At 36.1% G+C, this 21,976-nt stretch overlaps 1 protein-coding gene across 15 annotated transcripts in view; it reads left to right on the top strand.

Moving 5' to 3' along the window:
• Positions 1–21,976, top strand: part of Nrf1 (nuclear respiratory factor 1) — a 136,673-nt gene that overhangs the window by 65,120 nt on the left and 49,577 nt on the right. For all 15 annotated transcript variants that reach the window (XM_027950103.2, XM_027950102.2, XM_071611927.1 and 12 more), the window contains one exon: positions 10,680–10,820. In XM_027950103.2, the coding sequence (XP_027805904.1) occupies positions 10,680–10,820 (141 nt within the window). The remainder of the gene's footprint in view (positions 1–10,679; positions 10,821–21,976) is intronic.

Genomic DNA, 21,976 nt, shown 5'->3' with positions numbered 1-21,976 from the left:
GTTTTTTTTTTTGACCAGAGATTGAACTTGGGGGCACTGGACCACTGAGCCACATTCCCAGCCCTTTTTTGTATTTTAATTAGCGATAGGGTCTCATTAAGTAGCTTAGCAACTTGCTTTTTGCTGAGGCTGGCTTTGAACTCATGATCCTCCTGCCTCAGCCTCACAAGCTGATGGGATTACAGGTGTGTCCGGCCAGGAGCATTTTATTGACCAGATAACTGAGTTACATTTTTGCATTTCTTCAAAGAATTAATTTAATACTCTGCTTCAATTGAGAAATACATTTGAAAAATATGTTGCTCAGGCTGGTCTCAAACTTGTGGCCTCAAGCAGTCCTCTGCCTCAGGCTCCTGAGGCTGATACTAAATGCATGTGCCAACTCACCCACCTTGAGTATTTTTATTTTATAACTATCGTTAATTTTCTAAAAATAATATTTTGCCTTTCCATACATATACAACATCAACTACTCTTTCTGTGGTCTTTAATCATTAATAGAATAATAATCTGACAGGATTTAAATTACATTTGTTTCTGTGAACCTAGAATTAAGATGCATATTAGGACTTTTCCTTAGAAGAATATGATAGAAGCCATCTAGTTCAAATGATGCCTGACAAGCATTCCTTACCATCACACTTTTAATAAATAAGAAATTTGGACATGGCTTTTCCTCTTCAGTATTTAAAATCTTAAACAGTGCTACTACTAATAAAAGTGATAATGTGATCTATGAAAAAGACTCATCTGGAAGACCCAGAACAACATTTCTGAAAATTAGTCACTGAAAAATCTAAAAAAAAAGTTTTGGGAAATTGTTGGCCTCCTCCATAGAATACAAAAAGATACTGTCTCTATAAACAAGATGGACCAGACTAAGATTAAAAAGCAGTGTTTGATAAAATATAGGTTAAAAATGCAAATACCAGCAAAATTAGAAGCAATATGCAGGAATTAATAAAATGTGGTTTATCTATGTATCTAGTTTTCCAGACATCTAAAGAAAATTAAAAACAAAAAGCCAAGTCAGTATGCAAAAGATAGAGAACAAGGGAAGAAATTTAAAACAAGAAAGACAAAAACACAAAATATAGAGCAAGGTAATATTAGCAAGGCCAACTAATTCTGTTTTAAGCCATAAATATGAGTGGTTTAAACTGCTTTGTTAAAAACAAAGATTTTCCTTCAGATTAGAACAACAATCCAAATCAAAACTGTAATCAATTTATATGAAATGTTTATAGCCAATCAAAAATATCAAAAGTAGCTGCAAATGATACTACCAATGATTATACCAAGAAAGTATAATCATTAGTTATTAGGGAAATGTCAGAATCACAATGAAATAACACTTTATACCCACTAGGATAAGAGTAAACAATAATGAGTGATGGTGAGGATATGGAGAAACTGGTGAAAATGTAAAATGGCACAATTGCTCTAGAAGTCAGTTTCACAGTTTCTCAAAATGTTAAAAGCAGACTTATCATGTGCTCTAGAAATTCTCCTCCTAAATTATACCCAAGAGAACTGAAAATATGTTCATAAACAAGCTTGTATACAATCTTCATTATTTATAGTAGCCGAAAAGTGGTAACAACACAAATATTTACCAACTGATGAATAGATAAATAAAATTGGTATATCTATACAGTGGAATATAGAAGTGGATATGTTGGTGGAAGCCAAGAGGTTGGGTATCTACAGGGAAGGGGTCAGGAACCAGGGAATATAAGCTAGGCAAAAGCTAAATAAGGCAAAGAAATGGAGGCTCCAGCCTGCTGACAACCTTGACTTTATCCCAGAGGAACCAAGAAAATCAATTTGTGATTTTAAGCCATTAAGTTTGTGGTAGCCATAGAAAACAAATATGTATGGTGTGAATTATATCTTAATAAAGCTGTTTTAAATGTTAAAAGTAAAACCAGGCAAAAATGTGTCAGACAAACATCTATAAATCATGGCTGGGTGTGGTGGCTCATGCCTGTAATCCCAATGGCTAAGAGAGGCTGAGGCAAGAGGATCGCAAATTCAAAGCCAGCCTCAGAAACTTAGCAAGGCCTTAAGCAACTCAGTGAGACTCTGTCTCTAAATGAAATACAAAAAAAGGGCTGAGGATGTGGCTCAGTGGTTGAACACCCCTGGATTCAATCCCTGGAACCAAAAATAAACAGATAAATAAATAAATCATGGATCACGGTACTAATAGCAGACGAAGCCAGATTCTCAAGGCAAAAATGTATTAACTGAGAACCAGAGGTTATTTAGTATTGATAAACAGTATAAAATTATAATGAACTTTTTATTTTTATGCCTCAAGTACCATTAGAGCAAAACAAGTAAATCAAAAAGTTAAAAATGTAATAAATGAAAAAAGGGAGAATTCCAAAAATGGTAGTAAGAGCTTTTATTATCTTTGCCAGAACAAAGACACAAAATATAAATGAGAATATAAAAATTAGAACAATGGAACTGGTAAGGTTGTTATATAAGAATAAACAAACACATGGAAGAAATTAACAAGTTAACAAACAGAAAAAAGTATAAGAGGGAGACAAAAGGAAATTGATGTAGAAATTCAAGAATTGGTTCTGTGAAAGGTCTAATAAGATAGAAAAACTTCTTGTATATTAAGGAAGAAAAAGGGAGAAGAAAAATTTGCAGCCTTAGAGATGAGATATAGACAGTTAATACAGGCAGCCCCCAACTTCAGATGGTTGGTTTTACCAATTTTTTGGCTTTACTAATGGTGCAAAAACATATACAACCATTCTCTGTCTTTTAAACACTATTCAGCTTATGATGGGCTTATTAGAATGTAACTTCATTGTTAAGTCAAGGAACTTAAATCAGTAAACTTAATAAATACTGATAAGAAAAAAAGGAAGTTATAAGAAATATACAGTAAGGACATTCTATATATATATATATTAATCCTGTTCTTTAAAAAAAAATTTTGTAGTTATAAATGGACAGAATGCCTTTATTTTATTTGTTTATTTTTATGTGGTACTAAGGATCAAACCTAGTGCCTCACACAAGCTAGGCAAGTGCTCTGCCACTGAGCTACAGCCCCAGTCCTTAATCCTGTTCTTATAAATTAAAAACTCCAGCTAAGCAGCAAAATGTGATAAGAAAAAATAGCCAAAACATATCCAAACCTCAGCAGAATAATAAAAATATTAACTGAAACTTCAATAGAGCAATAAACATATAAAATTGGAAAAGTAACTAAAGAACTATATTCCTCAAAGAACTACTAGGCCCTAATTATTTTGGTTGACTTTTTGTTAAACCTTTTTTTTGTTGTTGTTTTGTTTTGGTAGCAGGAATTGAACCCAGAGGTACTTGACCACTGAGCCACATCCCCAGCCCTTTTTATTTGGAGACAGGGTCTTGCTAAATTGCTTAGGGCCTCACTAAGTTGCTGAGGCTGGCCTCAAACATGCAATTCTTCTGTCTCAGCCTCTTTTTTTTTTCTTTTTAAATTCTTTTTTTTAGTTGTCAATAAATCTTTTGTTTTATTTATTTATATGTGGTGCTGAGTATCAAACCCAGGGCCTCACACATGCCAGGCAAGTATTTTACCACTGAGCCACAATTTCAGCCCTGCCTCAGCCTCATGAGTCACTGGGATTACAGGTGTGCTGCATCACCTCAGAAGATTTCTGTTAAACTATTAAGTTATGAGTAATTCTCTGCTATGTTCAGTGGTCCTGGTATTCCCAATGGTGTTAAAAAACTAGAGCCCATTATTTACTGTAATCAATTATGCAGCATATTTTATCACATAATTTCACATTAATAATAGTTAAAAGAAATTATTTAGATTTTAGGTCTTATAATATTAATAGCTAGCAATTATAGAGTGCTTACTGTGTTCAAAGTATAATTATAAACACTTTGTGTTATTCATTTAATAATTTGAAAACTGGGTTGTTTGCATTTTGTTCCTCTGCCTAAACTCATCATAAATTTTTCTTTTGCTCTTCTAGCTGGAGGCTAATCAAAGTTATAGAAAAATTAAAATGCAATAGACCTGTTTATTTTTGGAATATAGACTTCAGATTCAAAACTGCTTTTTTTTTTTTTTTAAATACTTTTTTTTTTTTTAGGTGTAGATGGACACAACACAATACCTTTATTTTTATGTGGTGCTGAGGATCGAACCCAGGCCCTGCCCATGCTAGGCGAGCGCTCTACCGCTGAGCCACAATCCCAGCCCCTCGAGACTGCTTTAAGTATTTGTTAAGAAGAGATTGAAAGATGTACTAAGCCTTATAATAATATTGGATTTTTTTTAAAAAAATTTTTTGTAGTTGTAGATGGATACATTACCTTTATTTTATTGATCTTTATGTGGTGCTGAGGATCAAACCCAGGGCCTCACATGTGCTAGGCAAGTGCTGTATCACTGAGCTGCAACCCCAGCCCAATAGTATTGGATTTTTAAAATTTCTTTTCTAGAGTGTTATTTGTTTCTACATATTGTACTTTGCCCATATTACCTCCTTGCCCACAGTTGGAGTGTGTATTAAGCCACTGGGAACAAAATTAAATGGCTTACAACAACTGAAAAAAAAATTTTTTTTTTTTTTAATAATAACAGCGGGGCTGGGGTTGAGGCTCAGTGCTTGCCTAGCATATGCGAGGACAGAGTTCCATCCTCAGTACCACATAAAAATAAATAAATAAAATAAAGGTTAAAAAAATAAGAATTCTTTAAAAAAAATAACAATTGTAATTTATTGTTTATAACACATACCTGTTTTATTCTGAGCACTTTTTAAGTGTATGGTTTTTGTTTTATCATTAAAATAACTATATGATATATATATCTGACATTATCTGTGCTTTATAGTGGAAATTTAGGGTTTGATACCTAAATATTTTAGCCAAGCTAATGATTAGTATTCTTAATATAAAAAGAGCTCCCAAAACTCAATAAAAGAACCAGTGTAGTGGCACACACCTATAATCCCAGTGGCTCAGGAGGCTGAGGCAGAAGAATTGCAAGTTCAAAGCCAGTCTCAGCAACTTAGCGAGGCCCTAAACAACTTAGCAAGCCACTGTCTCAAAATAAAATATAAAAAGAGCTGGAGATGTGGCTTAGTGGTCAAGTGCCCATGGGTTCAATCCCCTTCATTGTATTGTATTTATATATGATAATACTATTTTTCCAAGATGCGTGCTCAAGTGTTTAAGTATCACAATGTCTGTAAAATCCACCTTAAATGGCCACACAAAATATTGTGTTCCAGAAATAATTGTGTATATGCATGTAGATGGTAGGTGAAATAATTGTGGGCAATTATTGAGTCTTGGTAGCAGATACAGAGCCACTTATTTTTACCATTCTTTCTACCTTTGTGCTTACAAATTTTCATTTAGAAATTATTTTGAAAAAATAACACCATCTACTCGGGGAGACTGAGGCAGGCGGATCACAAGTTCCAGGCCAAGTTGGGCAGTTTGGCGAGATCTCTCTCATAAAATTTAAAAAGGGACTGGGGACATAGCTTAGTGGTAGTCTCTCTGGGCTCAATCCCCAGTAAGGGTGTGTGGGGATGTGGGTGGAGGGCAAAGATAAAAGGAAAAAGGGCCTGAACCAAAAGGGAAAATACAAATGACCAGACATAAAATTTCAAAGAAATGTGAATTAAAACAAAAAGTCATCTTGCTTGATTCATGTTACCAAACATAGAAAAGATATTTAACCTACAGTACTGTAATGTCAAACATTTTACATTGTTATAATTTTTTAGAGGGCAGGTTGGCAAGATAAAGTACCCCAAATGCCACTTTTAGCTGAGTTTTCTGTTTTTATAATTGTTTTAATTTGTTGTTTTTATTTATTTATTTATTTATTTTTAATATTTATTTTTTAGTTCTCGGCGGACACAACATCTTTGTTTGTATGTGGTGCTGAGGATCGAACCCGGGCCGCACGCATGCCAGGCGAGCGCGCTACCGCTTGAGCCACATCCCCAGCCCCTAATTTGTTCTTTTTAGTTATACATGACAGTAGAATGTATCTTGACATGTTACTCACATATGAAGTATAACTTCCATAATTGTGGTTGTACATGATGTGGAGTTACACTGGTCATATATTCATATAACAACATAAGCAAGTTATGTCTGAGTCATTTTATTCTTTTCTATTTCCATCCCCCCTCCCTTCCCCTCATTCCCCTTCGTCTAATCCAATGAACTTCTGTTTTTCCCTACCCGCCCCGCCATTGTGTGTTAGCATCCACATATCAGAGAGAACACTCAGCCTTTAGTTTTTGGGGAGTGGCTTGTTTCACTTGTAGTATGATAGTCTCCAGTTCTGTACATTTACTGGCAAATGCCATACTTTCATTCTTTTTCTTTTTTAATTTTTTAAAATTTTAATTTGTTATATATGACAACAGAATGCATTGCAATTCATATTATACGTATAGAGCACGATTTTTTATATCTCTGGTTGTATACAAAGTAGAGTCGCATCCTTCGTGTCTTCATGCATGTACTTAGAGTAATTATGACCATTGCATTCCACTGTCTTTTCTACTCCTATGCCCCCTCCCTTCCCCTCCCTACTCTTTTCCTCTTTCTAGAGTTCATTTAATCTTCCCATCCCCATCCCAGCATATTATGGATCAGCATCCTTAAATCAGAGAAATCATTCAGCACTTTATGGCTAAGTAATATTCCATTGTGTATATATACCACGTTTTCTCTATCCATTCGTCTGTTGAAGCGCACCTAGATTGGTTCTATAGCTTAGCTATTGTGAATTGAGCTGCTATAAACATTGATGTGGCCACATCATTATAGTATGTTGATTTTAAGTCCTTTGGTATATATCGAGGAGTAGGAAAACTGGGTCAAATGGTGGTTCCATTCCAAGTTTTCTGAGGAATCTCCATATTGCTTTCCAGAGTGGATGCACCAGTTTGCAATTCCCACCAGCAATGTATGATTATACCTTTTCCCCATATACACACCAACATTTATTGTTCTCGATAATTCTGATTAAATTGAGATGAAATCTCAGTGTAGTTTTAATTTGCATTTCTCTAATTGCTAGAGATGTTGTTGTTGTTGTTATATAACCTTTAAAAATGTTTTCATTTACATAAAATGTAGAAGCATTTAACTGTTTAACACTGTTAGGTACAAAGTATGAGATAAAGAGTCCATCTAAATCCTTTGAAGTTTCCAGGTTCAAAACTAGGAACCCTCAGGTCTAGGGAGAAACTAGAGGGAAGGACTGAAGCAGGAGAGGAAACGAATCTGTCACTGGGGCTAGAAGGAGAACAGGATGAAGCTGGCATAAATTCATGGACACAACCCAGTCCTGGCTCAAGACCAGGTATGCTCAGAATCACTAGTTTGAGGGCATCTTTGTAGTAGGGCAGCTCTTAGTTTTACACCCCCAATGACAATGTATTTTTAATGTCATAGGAGTTTGTAGATAAACTTTTTATTAAATATATATGACTTCTTCAAGACTCCTCTTGTATCCAGAAAAGCTTCAGAAATACAAAAGAATTTTGATGTCTTTTCTGGGTCTGTTTCAATAAGCACATGCTGTGCCCAGAACTATGTGTCTAACTACAAGAAACATGTTGCTAGAGATGTTGATGTTGTTGTTATATAACCTTTAAAAATGTTAAAAAGTAATAACATTTTATGTTAAAAATATGCAAAAGACCTAGTCTCTGGGCTTAATAAAATCATGCACTCTTGTATATAGGATATTCTGGAAACAACATTATAAGCAATACATGATTATTTAGACTATGGAAATTTAAAGGAGGAAGAGTTATGGCAGTAACACTGCCATAATTGGAATGCTTTTCAGAGAACATGGGAATGGAGTTAGGCCTTGAAGATGGGTAATATTTGAATAAGAAGCATAATTAAAGACCTAAAGGTAAGAACTTGCTAGATGTAAAAAGGTTAATGAGGAGACTGGCCAGCTAAAGTGGGAAAAGGAAAGTGGGTTGTATACAACAGGCCCCAGTTGTCTATGGGGTGGGGGGTACACCCTGAGATCCCCAGTGGATGCCTGAACCACAGGTAGTATTGAACACTATGTATACTATGTCTTTTCCTATATATATACACCTATGATAAAGTTTAATTTATAAATTAGGCACAGTAAGGGTTGGGGTTGTGGCTCAATGGTAGAGCACTTGCCTTGCACACGTGAGACATTGGGTTTAATCCTCAGCACCACATATAAATAAATAAAGATATTGTGTCCATCTACAATTTTTTTAAAAATTAATAAATAAATAATTAGGCATAATAAGAGTTTAACACCAATGATAAAAATCATAATTTTAATAGTATATTGACATAAAAGTTATGTGAATATGATCTTTCTTTCTTGAAAGAATCAAGAGAAATAGTAATATTTTAGAGCACATTTGACTATAGGAACCGAAACCATAGATAAAGGGGACTATTGTACTGGGAACTCAGGAATGCTATTCACATAGTCTGTGCAGGTGAATTTGGTGGCAAAGTAAGTACTGGAAAAGCGGAAAATGACTGAAAAAGTAGAAGTACTGGAATGAGAAGCTTAAACTTCATCCTATAAGAAGCAGGGACTTGTGGGAGTTTTTTTTGAGAAAAAAAGATAATTGATAGTAAAATAACTGAATATTCAGGTATTGGAGCTAGATAAACAGTTTGATTTCCAACAATACTCCTTTATTAACTGCATGATATGGAGAAAATTAGTTTATTAAGCCTCAATTTTATTATCTGTAAAGTGGACATAACACTATTTTCTTTCCAGAATTATTGTGAGGATTGAGACAACATATGTAGTGCTTAGTAAGTGTTCAGTAGATGGTATTTTATGATGATATGTGTTTAGGAAATTTTAAATATCATTAGTATATAAGATGAATTGGAGAAAGAAAGATTGGTACCTGATTTTGATTTTAAGTATTTTTTTAATTGTAATTGTAAAACCAGTTAGTTATTACATTATTCAGTGTCCTGAGTTACCTGTCCTCTGATATTGGGATACATTTTAATATTGCTGTGGCCCAGGCAATATGGAGGCACAGTTGTCACTCCTGCACATACATGACTGTTATATCTGGTCACATACTGCAACACCTTACCTTTTTAGTCAGCAAATCATTTAGTACCATCTGAGAAAGGAATGTGAGTCTTGGTTGTGATATGATAACCTTCCCAATGACAATTTCTGCAACGATCAAGAAGTACCTCTTACTTGTGGTGACTTGGGAAAACAAAATCTGAGATAATCTTAGAGAACTTTTAAAGAAATACAGTAATGTCCATGCTATTGATGGCACAGAAAACAATATTGCACGAAAAAACACAGACAACAATGACTAAAGTAAGAAAACTTACTAAAGTAAATTTTTCTTTCATCCTCTTAGTTATAGACCTATTTGAAGGATCCTTTAACTCCAGAAGGATTGAGACAACATATGTAGTGCTTATGTTATGGACCACACAGCCAATAATATTTACTTTTCCAGGTACTTGGGATAGAGTATGGAAATCTTTCTTTTTTAATCCTCATAATGAGGTATCAATAGGGAAGTATATCCTGACTCAGAGTCCTGTTTACTTAGCAAAAAACCAAGGACTGAAACGTTATCAGAACTTCTGGGAAAATCTCATTTTCTCTTTATTTTATATCCTAAGATAATATCTTGAGGCTTGAAAGCAAGTTCATTTTTTCTCCCATCTTGTCACATTTCCACAATTCCTTTGCTTCTTTATTATCCCCAGAGTTGTCCCCCAGCCAGTCCCCTGGGTATTCTTCTAAGTGAATGAACCAATCACTGGTGGTTGTAAGATCCAGTGTCTGTCTCCCCTTCTGTTGGTGTACATGTATGTACATTGTGCTGTTGCAAGATTCTCTGTCCTTTGAGAGATGTTTCATTGGCAATGGTGAGGAATGGAGTCAAAGACCAATGCTAATTCAGACTGGGGCTAGAGCTAGATGGTTTTGAAGTTCACCTTGCTCACCAGTATAAAACAGAGTAACAAAAGGGAGGAGGGTTGACCACTGGGGCTCTCTCTAGTCCTAAGCTTTATTGGTAATGGCATTTTTGACACTCTGCTATAATATATGCCTCTGTTTTTTTTGTTTGTTTCCTGATTCTCTTCAGTCCAACCTCTTGTGCCCTTGAGTCTCCTGTGTGGTAATCTGGTTTTGCAGGAAAATAGCAGCAGTTTCTTAGCAGGTTACTTAGAGTTTTAGAAACATAAGTCTTCAAAGATCTTGAAAGTGATTTTTCAATTAACTCTACAGGTAGGTGTTTATCAACTGGCCTGAGAAATGCAGAATAATGAATACCATTCCTGTTAGATCTGGAACAGGTGATGGGCCTGTGTTGACTGCAAAAACATAATTTTTTTTCTGAGAAGCAGTCTTTTTGTAAAACTTTTCCCACTGGTTCCTTTCCACTGTTGTTACCTGTAATTTCATCATCTTTCATTTAATTCTGTTTAGTATGATGTCTTTGGGGCCAGCGAGTATTTTTACCTGCTAGTTGTAGGCGTGTTTGTTTCTAGGGCTCTGAAGTAGCTTGGGGAAGTCTGCTTCACCCACTTGCTTGTTGCTTGGCACAAGTCCTCTGTGGTTGTTGGGCATCTTGTTTACTTCTGCTGTTAATTCCCTACAGGTGCGAAAGTACAAGAGCATGATCCTGGAAGACTTGGAGTCTGCTCTGGCAGAACACGCCCCTGCACCACAGGAGGTTAACTCAGAACTGCCGCCTCTCACCATTGATGGGATCCCAGTCTCTGTGGACAAAATGACCCAGGTAAGGGGCGGGAAGTGAAGAGGAGATGCAAAGGCAAGAGGCACTCATGTGGGCGGGCCTCTGATCACTTTTCCTTGGTGATTCAGAGACTGGAGTGTGATGGTGAGGCAGTATCAGCCTTGGAGAAGACATGGTAGTGCCAGAAGTATGCTCCCAAACAAGGGCATCATTTGCTCTCCTCCTTTTGTTGGCAGTTCTCTTCTTTCACTGGGACCTTTAGGTTGATAAAGAAACTTAGCTTGGGGCTGGGGATATAGCCCAGTTGGTAGAGTGCTTGCCTCACATGCACAAGGCCCTGGGTTCAATCCCCAGCACCACACACACACAAAAAAAAACTTAGCTTGGAGTTGGTTTGAACAGGTGAATGTGAGATTGTTCAGAGTGTGATCACAATCAGTTGGGACAAGTTTAGTCTCAAGCTGAGCTTCTTTCCGTGAAAATTCTGAATACCACCACATTATTGCCAAGTAAAGCTCCCTCCCCAGAGAATAAGAACACAAAACTTCCAGGCAGAGTGTCATACACTTGTAATCCCTGCTACTCAGGAGGCTGAGGCAGGAGAATTGTAAAGTTTAAGGCCAGCCTGGGCAACTTAGGGAGATTCTGTCTCAAAATGGAAAGGGCTAGAGATGTAGTTCAGTTTAGTGGTAGAACACTTGAGGCCTTTGTTTCAAACCCTAAGGATTGCGGTTCAATCCTCAATACCATATTAAAATAAACAATATTGCCAAAAACAAACAAAAAAACCCCACAAAACTCGGAAGGACACCTACCGGACTCACTCATTCTTTCCCTCTTCCTCTGAGACATCAGTATACCTCATTAACTTTGTCGAAGGCTATCCCTTTTGTGGTTTTCTAGTTTTAAAAGTGATAGGTTAAGATCAACATTTTTTATAACATTTTCCAGTCTATTTATTAATGTATTTCTGTCTTGCTAAATCTAGTCTTCAGTTTTCTTTCTTTGACTGAGTCTCCAGCAGTATTTAACTGAGTTGATTTCACCTTCCTTCTTAAGTAGCTGCTTCTCTCAGTCTCTGTGACTCCTCACTCTCCTGAATATCCTCCTGCCTTACTGGCTGCTACCTACCAGCTCTTTTGCTGGCTCTTCTCCTCTTCTCTCCTGATCACTGTTTTTGTGTCCCAGAGCTAAAGCCTGTGTATACTCTAGTTTATGATCACTGAAATGTCTAGCACCTAACATGCTCAGAACAGGACCTTTGGTTGCCCTCACTCCACTCCGAACCTGTTCCTTCCCTATGTTACCTCTATCAGTTAATAACACCACCATCCATCTGGTTGTTAAAGTCCCAGGGTAAGAATAATCCTTTGAGCTGAGGTGGTAAAACACATGTGAGGCAACAGGTTCAATCCTCAGCACCATATTAAAATAAACAAATAAAGATATTGTGTGTCCATTTATTAAAAATAAAAAAAGAATAATCCTTATTTTCCTGTTCTACTTTCTACCCCTACCCCATTAATTTATTGGTAAATGTCAATTCACTTTTCTCTTTTTTTCTTTCTTTTTTTTTTTTTTTTTGTATTACAGATTGAACCCAGAGGTTCTTTATCACTGAGCTACATCCCCAGTTATTTTAAATTTTTATTTTAAGGCAAGATCTCACTAAGTTGGTTAGGGCCTTGCTAAATTGCTGAAGCTGGCCTCAAATTTGTGATCCTCTTGCCTTAGCCTCCCAAGCTGCTGGAATTTCAGGCATGTATCACCATGCCCAGCTCAGTTCATTTCTGAATCACATCCCAAATCTGATTGTTTTTCTCAGTTCCCATCGGCACCCAGGCCAAGCCGTTAGCATCCCTCATGTCAGCTTTTTCAGTTGTCACTGATCCTCCCTACTGCTACCTTTGTTCTGCAATTCATTCTTATGTAGCCAACATAGAGATTTTATTTTTAAACTTACTTGTTTCAGTCCTTTAGTGGCTTTCCACTGTTCCTAGAATCAAATTCAAAGGTTTGAAGGCCCTTTTTAATCTTACCTTTTCCAAATTGTCCTTATCCCCTCAGTCAAGCCTGCAGCCACAGTGGCTGTCTTCCTCATATACCCCAAAGCCATACTTTTGCTTTTGCTCCTCCCTTTGCCTGAAGCATTGTCCTCCTAGATCACTGCAGGATTGGCTTTTCCTTATGCAAATCCCTGAGACAACATTCCTTGATTATCCCATATAATCAAAGTTTCTCCTCCCTCCCACCCTCCAAGTTACTGGCAAATACATTCCTGGTAGTGTTGTCTTGGTAGCACTTGCACTGCCCAAAATATCTTATTCATGAATTTTCACACTAGTTTGTGGTCTGTCTCTCCAGCTAAAATTTGAGAGTGAGGACTTAAAGTTCTTGTTCTTTATTGCTCTTTATTACAGCTGCCCAGCACCTTAAATAACACACCATCTAAACACTAGTATCTATTTAGTAAATGACCTAAGGATCAGAGCAAAAATGTATTCAGTGCAGTGACAGGTGAGACCCCTGAGTAGAAGTGTACATTCAGTACAGACGCTGATGATGTTGCTCACAAAATGACACTTTGCTTCCTTAGGTTTGAAACAGCAACACTGAAGTAATACCACATTTTATAAAAATGAAGCTAAATTGTATTTTTGATTGTTGGGTTTATAGACCTTTCTATGGACACTTGAAGGATCTCTAAATAATGGTTTGGTTTTGTTTTTTTAAACTGTCCTTTCGTTGGTTGTTATTACTCTATCCTAGGGCCACTCTGATAGGTTAAAGTAAAGAACACCAAAGGCAAATTTTTTTGCCTGATGTGAAGAATCAACTCTGTACCTCAGATGTAAATTTAGCTAACTTTAAAGCTGACTGAGCCTCTGCTTTAGAATACTGTTAGGTAGACTGTTTCCTCTGAGGGGTGCTTTTTTCTGTCATGGTTATATTTGATGTTTAAAGTTGAAGAAGTCCAAAGTTTTGATTATACTAAATCATCAGATACTGATTTTTATGAAAACTGGTTGATGACCACAGAAGACAGAACATTCAGTTTAGTTATCATTTTGGAGGTAAAACATTGGAGTCTTGGTTGCTTTCCATTTCTGTGAACTGCACTCAGTAGAGTATGGTGCTCTGGTGGATCTAAGGGGCTCTGGTATTTGGTGTCATCAGTCACAACAGAGGGACACTGTTGGAGGTTTCTTGTCATCATACATTCATTTTCCTTTCTCTTCTCACCGTATGTGATGACTAAGAAATGAAACAAACAGTGAGGAGGAGTGAGCAGAAAAAAATTTAAAAACCAGCCTGAAATTTTCCTCTTCAACCTTTGTTATCATTGTTTGCTTTGTTTTCCTAAAATACTTCTTAACCTAAGCTAAATACCTCTCTATTCTAATTGATCCTAAAGCTTTTTACTATTAATAGAGTGAACCTAGACAGGCAAGGGTATGGGGAAGTAAGTGCTTCGTTACACTGTTGATAGAATTGTAAACAGGTACACTTTCTAGAGGGCAGGTTGGCATTGCATAGCAAACTTTAAAATGTGCATGTTGTGCCCTCCAATTAAGCAAGATGCTTGGTGTCTGTTTTTCCACAGCAATTATTTACAATAGGGAAATCTAGGAGCAATGTGTTTAGTTTAATTATAATAGTGGTGTTCAGTATTTACATGGAAGGAAGAACAATACAGCTCAAAAAAGACTAGAGGTTTACTATTCACCAAATTATTAGATACTGAAAATGATAATTTGCTTTCTGTTACAGTAGAATAATACTTGTAGTACCTTATGTTAACAAACTGGCTATAAAATAGCATTTTTTACATACTGCAATTTTAGAGGGTTAAGACTCTTTTTATTTCTTTTGAATGGCTAGATTTTTTTTTTCTTTTTCTTTTTTTGTACCAGGGATTGAACTCAGGGGCACTCAACCACTGAGCCACACCCCCAGCCCTACTTTGTATTTATTTAGAGACAGGGTCTCACTGAGTTCTTAGTACCTCACTTTTGCTGAGGCTGGCTTTGAACTCTTGATCCTCCTGCCTCAGCCTCCCAAGCTGCTGGGATTACAGGTGTGCACCACTGCGCCCAGCTAGATTTTTTTTTTTTTTTAAGCTCAGGGTACCCAGAATTAAACTAATTAATTTCATTTTCTAAAATATGTACATAAAATGTATTCAGGTGGGTGTATGTGTTAAACTTTTGAAGAGATATACACCAAAATATTTATAGTGATTTATACTTGGTGGTGTTATGGATGATTTTCCCTTTCTTTAGTGAGCATAAATTACTTTTATAATCACAGAAATGCAAAACAGTATTTTAATATTTTATATTAAACTTGCATTTTGGGGGCAGGTACCCACGATTGAACTCTGGAGCATTCGACCACTGAGCCATACCCCAGGCCTATTTTGTATTTTATTTAGAGACAGGGTCTCACTGAGTTGCCTAGTGTCTCACCATTGCTGAGGCTGGCTTTGAACTTTCGATCCTCCTGCCTCAGCCTGCCCAGCCACTGAGATTACAGGCAGTAGCTAAACTTGTATTTTTTTTTTAAGTATAAGTTTGATGATGTTTCTGGTTTTTTTTACCGAAAGATTACTTTTTTTTTAATATTAGGGTAAAAATGCCAACATCTCTTTTTCCCACCTTGCTTTTCTCTTAAATAGCTGCCGTATGTTTGAAGGCACATTCCTCAATTCTTTACTGGGCATATAATTTAATCTACCCTCCAGGGGATATTTATGTGTGTATGGTGTGTGTGTGTGTGTGTGTGTATGTATGTATGTATGTATGTATGTGTATGTGTTCGTTCGTTGATTCAAGGAAGTAGAACTCAGTTATGAGCTATACCCAGAAAGAACAAAATAACTATAACTAGACCTAATTCTAGATTTCAGACCATTTTGGTAATTCATGATTTCCTTAACGTGATCAAATCCTAGAATTGTCAAACTGGACTGTAATAGAGGTAGACTTGGTTTAACCAGACATCTCTGTTAATTTTCTTATCTGCACTTAATGCTATGGGGATGACTGATGTTTATGCTGATAACCCTAACTTACAAATATAATTCTATATATATGATCATGTGATGTGTTCCGAACCATTCAGAGAGTAAACAATAGTTGATATTGTTCCCATGTTAAGTGGTTCATTAATTCTTCACAAATTAGAAAGTTTGCTTGTTTATTGGAAAGAATCATATACTAACTTAGAGTCAAAGATCTAGTCTACAGTCTAAATTTTACTGTGTTAGCCCAGATTCTCACTTTCATCTTCTGAGAAATAATGCATACCTTCCTACATTTATGAAGTCAGTGGAAGAAAAAAAGTGAGATTTTGTAAGGAAAAATGCATCATACAATTATTATTAACTTTTGGATAACCTGAACCATCTCTCACCCATGTTATATTAGGGAAAGTTAAGGAACTAAGAATTTTTATTTTTCTAAGCAATGAAGTTGGTCAATATAGGTGATAACATACATTGCAGGTTTAAAATTGAGGCATAAATAGAAAAAGCTATTTATTTGTTTGTTTGTTTTTTGTTTGGGGGAGGGAGGTACTGGGGATTGAACTCAGGGGCACCCAACCACTGAGCCACATCCCCAGCCCTATTTTGTATTTTATTTAGAGACAGGGTCTCACTGAGTTTCTTAGTGCCTTGGTTTTTGCTGAGGCTGGCTTTGAATTCACCATCCTCCTGTCTCAGCCTCCTGAGCCACTGTAATTACAGGCATGTCCCATTGCACCCAGCCAAAAGCAATTTATGAAACAAATTAAAACTAAAACAGGAATAGAACTTAGAGTTCATATTGCCAATGATTTTTTCTTTTGTTCTATAAAACTATATGTGATCACCACCCAGGTTGAATGTTTCAGCTAATCTTTAAAAGAGTTTCTGGACTTGCTTCAGAGACTCTCAAAACCATCTCCTCCATGGATAGAAATTACGTAGAACAGAGTATCAGAACTTCTGTCAGAACTAACTGTCCTTCTTTTAGGAAGTAGCTCTGTATGGATTGGGGTGTTTTGTCTTTTTTTTTTTTTTTTCCTTTTTTGATAAAAGTATAATTTTTCATTGGTGAATAGAACATGTTTCCTGAAAAACTTTACTCTTATGTCTTAATTCTGATAATAGTCTTTTCTTATGGTTAATACACACAAACATACACACATGCAGAGCTTTGTAATATTCTTTGTGATAAAACGAAAACTTAAGGCACCTTTAAAAATAGTGGCTGGAACTCAGCCCCTATCTCCTGTCTTTCTGACCATCCTGTGTAAAAATTGGAGGAGGTTGAAATAAATCTTAGCAGAAGATATTATTAGTTTAGGGTAGGTCCTATAACTCCAGAATTCATCAACAATGAAATAATGAAGTCACCATTTTTAGAGATTTTGAAAGTCAGGTCAGCAAATTTTTCTAAAATCATTCAGATCAGTCAGGGCCTAGAGCTTGAGCTAATTGGAGCTTCTCAGATGTCGTTGTGCATAGGAATCACTGGAGAGTCTTCTTTAAATGCAAATTGGCCAGGCGATGTGATGCACACCTGTAATCCCAGTGACTCAGGACACTGAGGTAGGAGGAGGATGGCAAGTTTGAGACCAACCTCAGCAACTTAGTGAGACTCTGTCTCAAAACAAAAAATTAAAAGGGCTGTGGATATAATTCAGTGGTAAAGTGCCCCTTGGTTCAATTCCCAGTACCAAATAAATAAATAAACAAAGGAGTCATAGGTATGGAGTGGGACCTGACATTCTGCGGTTGCAGCAAGTTCCCAGATGATGCCAACAGTGCTGATTCTCAGGCTGTTTTGAGTTCAAGGAATTGATATTGCTAATGAAAAATCAGTTCTGTTCTCTCCCACACTTGAATATTATAGGATTCTTTTGTTCTTGGGAATCTGTAAATCTTGGGATCTGTATTTCAAGAGATCCAGGCAAAGATTATTTTATAAAAGAATCATCTCTGGAAATACCTGCTCAGTATTGCTGGCTAAAATCCATTCATCTATCCCTTCTCCCTTCCCTGTGTACCCCACCCGCCATGAACTTTCTGTCCTCCTCTTACTCTCACTGGGCAGTCTTTGTTCTTTAATATTCCCTTGGAGTGATGATGCAACAATATAGTAATTCTTCACCAGTTTCAGAGAAACCTTCAGAAACAGCACAGCGATTTTCTTCATTAGGAAGAAGTTATCTACCAGACTTGACCTGTTTTACTTAGGAAACATTCAGCCAGTTATCATTTTAGGTCTTTTGAGGGTCTGGTTTGGTTTTGAAAAAGCTTACACATGGCATAGCTCTTCTGACAAAAAAGTAAAAAACATTACGCTAAGTGAAATATATGAGATACAAAAAGAAAATGCAGTCTGGGGGCTAGAGTTGTGGCTCAGCGGTAGAGTGTTCGCCTAGCATAGGCAAGGCCCTGGGTTTGATCCTCAGCACCACATAAAAGTAAATTAAGTAATTAACAATATTGTATCCAACTACAATTAAAAAGTAAATATTAAAAAAAAAGAAAATGCAGTCTGATTCCACTTGTATGGGGTATCTAGAATTGACAAATTGTAAACACAAAAAGTAGAATAGTGGTTACAGGGGCTGAGGTGAGTAGAAAAGAGGAGTTAATATTTTAATGGGTTTAGAGTTTCAGTTTGGGATGACAATGAAACAATTCTGGAAATAGATAATGAGGATGGTTATATAACAATGAGCGCAATTAATGTCACTGAATTGTATGTGTTACAACAGTAAATTTTATGTGTATGTTATATGTATTTTACCACAATTAAAAAGAGTTTATTAAAAGAAGAGTTAGATAAGAAGTATTTGAGTTTAATTGTCCTCAAAGGTGGCTACACAATAGAATCACCTGTGAATTTAAAGTCCTGGTGCCTAGACCATACTCCAGACCAGTTAAATCAAAATCTTTGAGGATGGGATACAAGTATGTCTGATGTTTAAACTCTTCAGGTTTCATTTTATCTATTGTGGATAACAATGCTAAATCACCTCCTTGTGCTACAGTGTTAGAAAAGAGGTGGTTTTTTTTGTTTGTTTGTTTTTTGTTTTTTTTACTGTCTGATATTATCAGAAAGTGTTTTTGTACATGACACCATGCCACATGCAGGATGAGATTTAAAATATATAGGTAACAAATGAAAACATAGGATGTATTCCTAAATAGAACATAGAGTATGTTAAACAGAGAAGAATTAAGCTATATTCAGTAATACTAAAAGATGGTAATAGTCATATAGATTACATATTCAGGATACAACCAGACTAGGGATATATTTACAGTTTATATGGCAAAGAATTAGTATCCAGGACAGATTAATATTTCCTTCAAATTAATAAAAAGATAATTAGAAAAAATATGCAAAGCATTATAGTAGTGCACAGAAAGAAAAAATAGTGAACATATAAAAATATTCTCAATTCACTAGCAATGGAAATTAAAAAAACCATTTCCCCCACATCAGATGAACCAAAATAAGAATGCTCATAATAGCCAGGTACAGGGCACCTGCCTATAATCTCTAGGTACTCAGGAGACTAAGGCAAGAGAACCGCAAGTCCTAGGTCAGCCGGGACAATTTAGACAGAGTTTCAAAATAAAAACTTAAAAGGACTGGGGAGGGGTTGGGGTTGTGGCTCAGTGGTAGAGTGCTTGCCTAGCATGTATGAGGCACTGGGTTCAATTCTCAGTACCACATATAAGTAAATAAATAAAATAAAGGCATTGTGTTCACCTACAACTAAAAAAGATATTGGGAGTGGGGGAAGGACGTGGGATATAGCTCAGTGGTAGGAACACTTGCAAAAGGTCCTGGATTCAATCCCCAGTATAGGGGGATCTAGGTAATGGCAAAAAAAAAAAAAAAAATGGGATGGAGGGTGTGAAACAATGGGTATGGTGGGAATGGGATTGGCTAAGTCTTTCTGGAGGACAGTCTGGCAGTAGTTATTAAAGCCCTCAATCAGTGAGTCCAGTTTCTGAATTTCTCCTCAGGAGATGTACATGTGCACAAAGAGACATGGTCAAGCACTATTTGTAAGAGCAAAAACCATAACTATCAATAGAGGAATGATGAAATAAAATGGAAAACCTATACTATGGATACTAAGCAACTGTTAAAAAGAAAAACCATTTGACCTATTTATCCTACTCCTTAACATATACCCAAAGACTTAAAATCAGCATACTGTAGTAATGCAGCCACATTAATGTTCATAGCAGCTCAATTCACAGTAGCTAAGATATGGAACCAACCTCTATGCCCTTCAACAGATGAAAAGATAAAGAAAATGTGATATATATATATATATATATATATATATACACACACACACACACAATGGAATATTACTCAGCCATAAAGAAGAATGAAATTATGGCATTTGTGGGTAAATGGATGGAACTGGAGACTATCATGCTAAGTGAAGTAAGCCACTCCCAAAAAACTAAAGGCTGAGTGTTCTCGCTGACACGTGGATGCTAACACATAATAAGCAAGGCAGGGAGTGGAGGTTCACTGAATTGACAAGGGGGAATAGGGGGAAGGGAGGAGGATTGGGAAAGACAGTAGAATGAATCAGACATAACTTTCCTATGTTCATATATAAATATATGACCAATATAATTTCATAACATGTACAATCACAAGAATGGGAAATTATACTTCATGTGTATATGATATGTCAAAATACATTCTACTATCATGTATAACTAAAAAGAACAAATAAAAAAAATTTTAAAAAGAGATCATTATAGTTGTACTATGAGAAGATCTCTAGGACAAAATATGGAGGGGAAAAAGCAAGTTTTAAAATTTGTACACTATGGTACCATTGTGTTTTTCTTTAATCACATAACTCTGCCTTTTCAGCATATATTTATGTAAATGTATAGAATTTGGCTATCAGGAAGGCTATTGATCAACCTAATAATGCCTCTGGCAGGAGACTGAACTGGGGAGGGTGAATGGCATGAACGCCTGTGCCTTCATCGGTATCATTTTTGTACAAAATCATGTGCTACTCCCGCACATGATAACAGAAACTGACCAATCTGAGATTCTTTTTGAAAGAGAAGGTAGGACTTTAAGAGCATTTTGATTACCAAGAGGGAGTACTTTAATAGGTGGATAAGGTGTAAAGATAAGCGGCAGACATTTTGACCTGAGAGAAGTCTGAAGTCTCTAAATGAGAGTGTCTCCTTTGGCTGGCCCTGAATTTACTCATTCTGAAGTTACACTTCTCTTTCTTTCCAAACTGGCTCTTCCTGTATATTCTAAGGGAATGTGTTTTGTGGGACAATGAGATTGAGAGAAGCCAATGTATCTGTTGGCAAATCTAGGGAAACAGTGCATCAGAGAAGGATATCCACCTTTGTCATTTCTATGAACAGAGACTAATAGTACAAATATAAGTGCAGAGAATGAGCTAAGAAATTATTTATAATGCCCTTAAAATGCCTATTTGAGTATAATTAGGTTTATCAACCTGGAAGTTCATAATTTTAAAATTAAAAAAATAACAATATTGTCTGAAATTTTTTTAGTTTTCCTTCTTTTTCTTCATATTCCTATTTTCCTGTAAGCTATAGAAAACTTAACCTTTCAACTTTGTTTGATTTGCATTGTGTTCTCTTTAAAAATTTATTATGCTTTTGTCCCTTGGTATCCATTTGGGATTTGTTCCAGGACCCAAAGTTGACTAATATTTACATCTCTTTTATCAAACGGCATAGTATTTGCATTCTCCCATGTACTTTAAATCATCTCTTGATTACTTATAAGTAGGACAATGTAAATGCTATATAAATAGTTGTCTGTATATTATATACTACATTTATACTGTAGTCTGAATAATGACAAGAAAAAAAGTCAGAACAGACAGATGAAATTTTTCTTCCTGAAAATTTTTGATCCATAATTGCTTGAATCCATGGATACTTCATTCAGATGTGGAAGAGCACAGACCTCTTCAATAGAGAAAGAGTTGGGACACATTTTGCTTTGAAAGTCCTTTTCTTGGTAATTGAACCTAAAATAGACTTGAGGAGCCTTAAAATCCCAGGACTTGGGGGTAATAGAGCAAAGATAGAGGGTATGAGAGGAGAAGCAAAGAATTAACTGAATTTGCAAGTGGCAGATTTCTAACATAGTAATAAT

This window comes from Marmota flaviventris, chromosome 1 (assembly GCF_047511675.1).
Source record: "Marmota flaviventris isolate mMarFla1 chromosome 1, mMarFla1.hap1, whole genome shotgun sequence".
NCBI lineage: Eukaryota > Metazoa > Chordata > Mammalia > Rodentia > Sciuridae > Marmota > Marmota flaviventris.
Note: the sequence above shows the minus strand (reverse complement) of the source record. Positions and strands in the feature narration are given on the sequence as shown.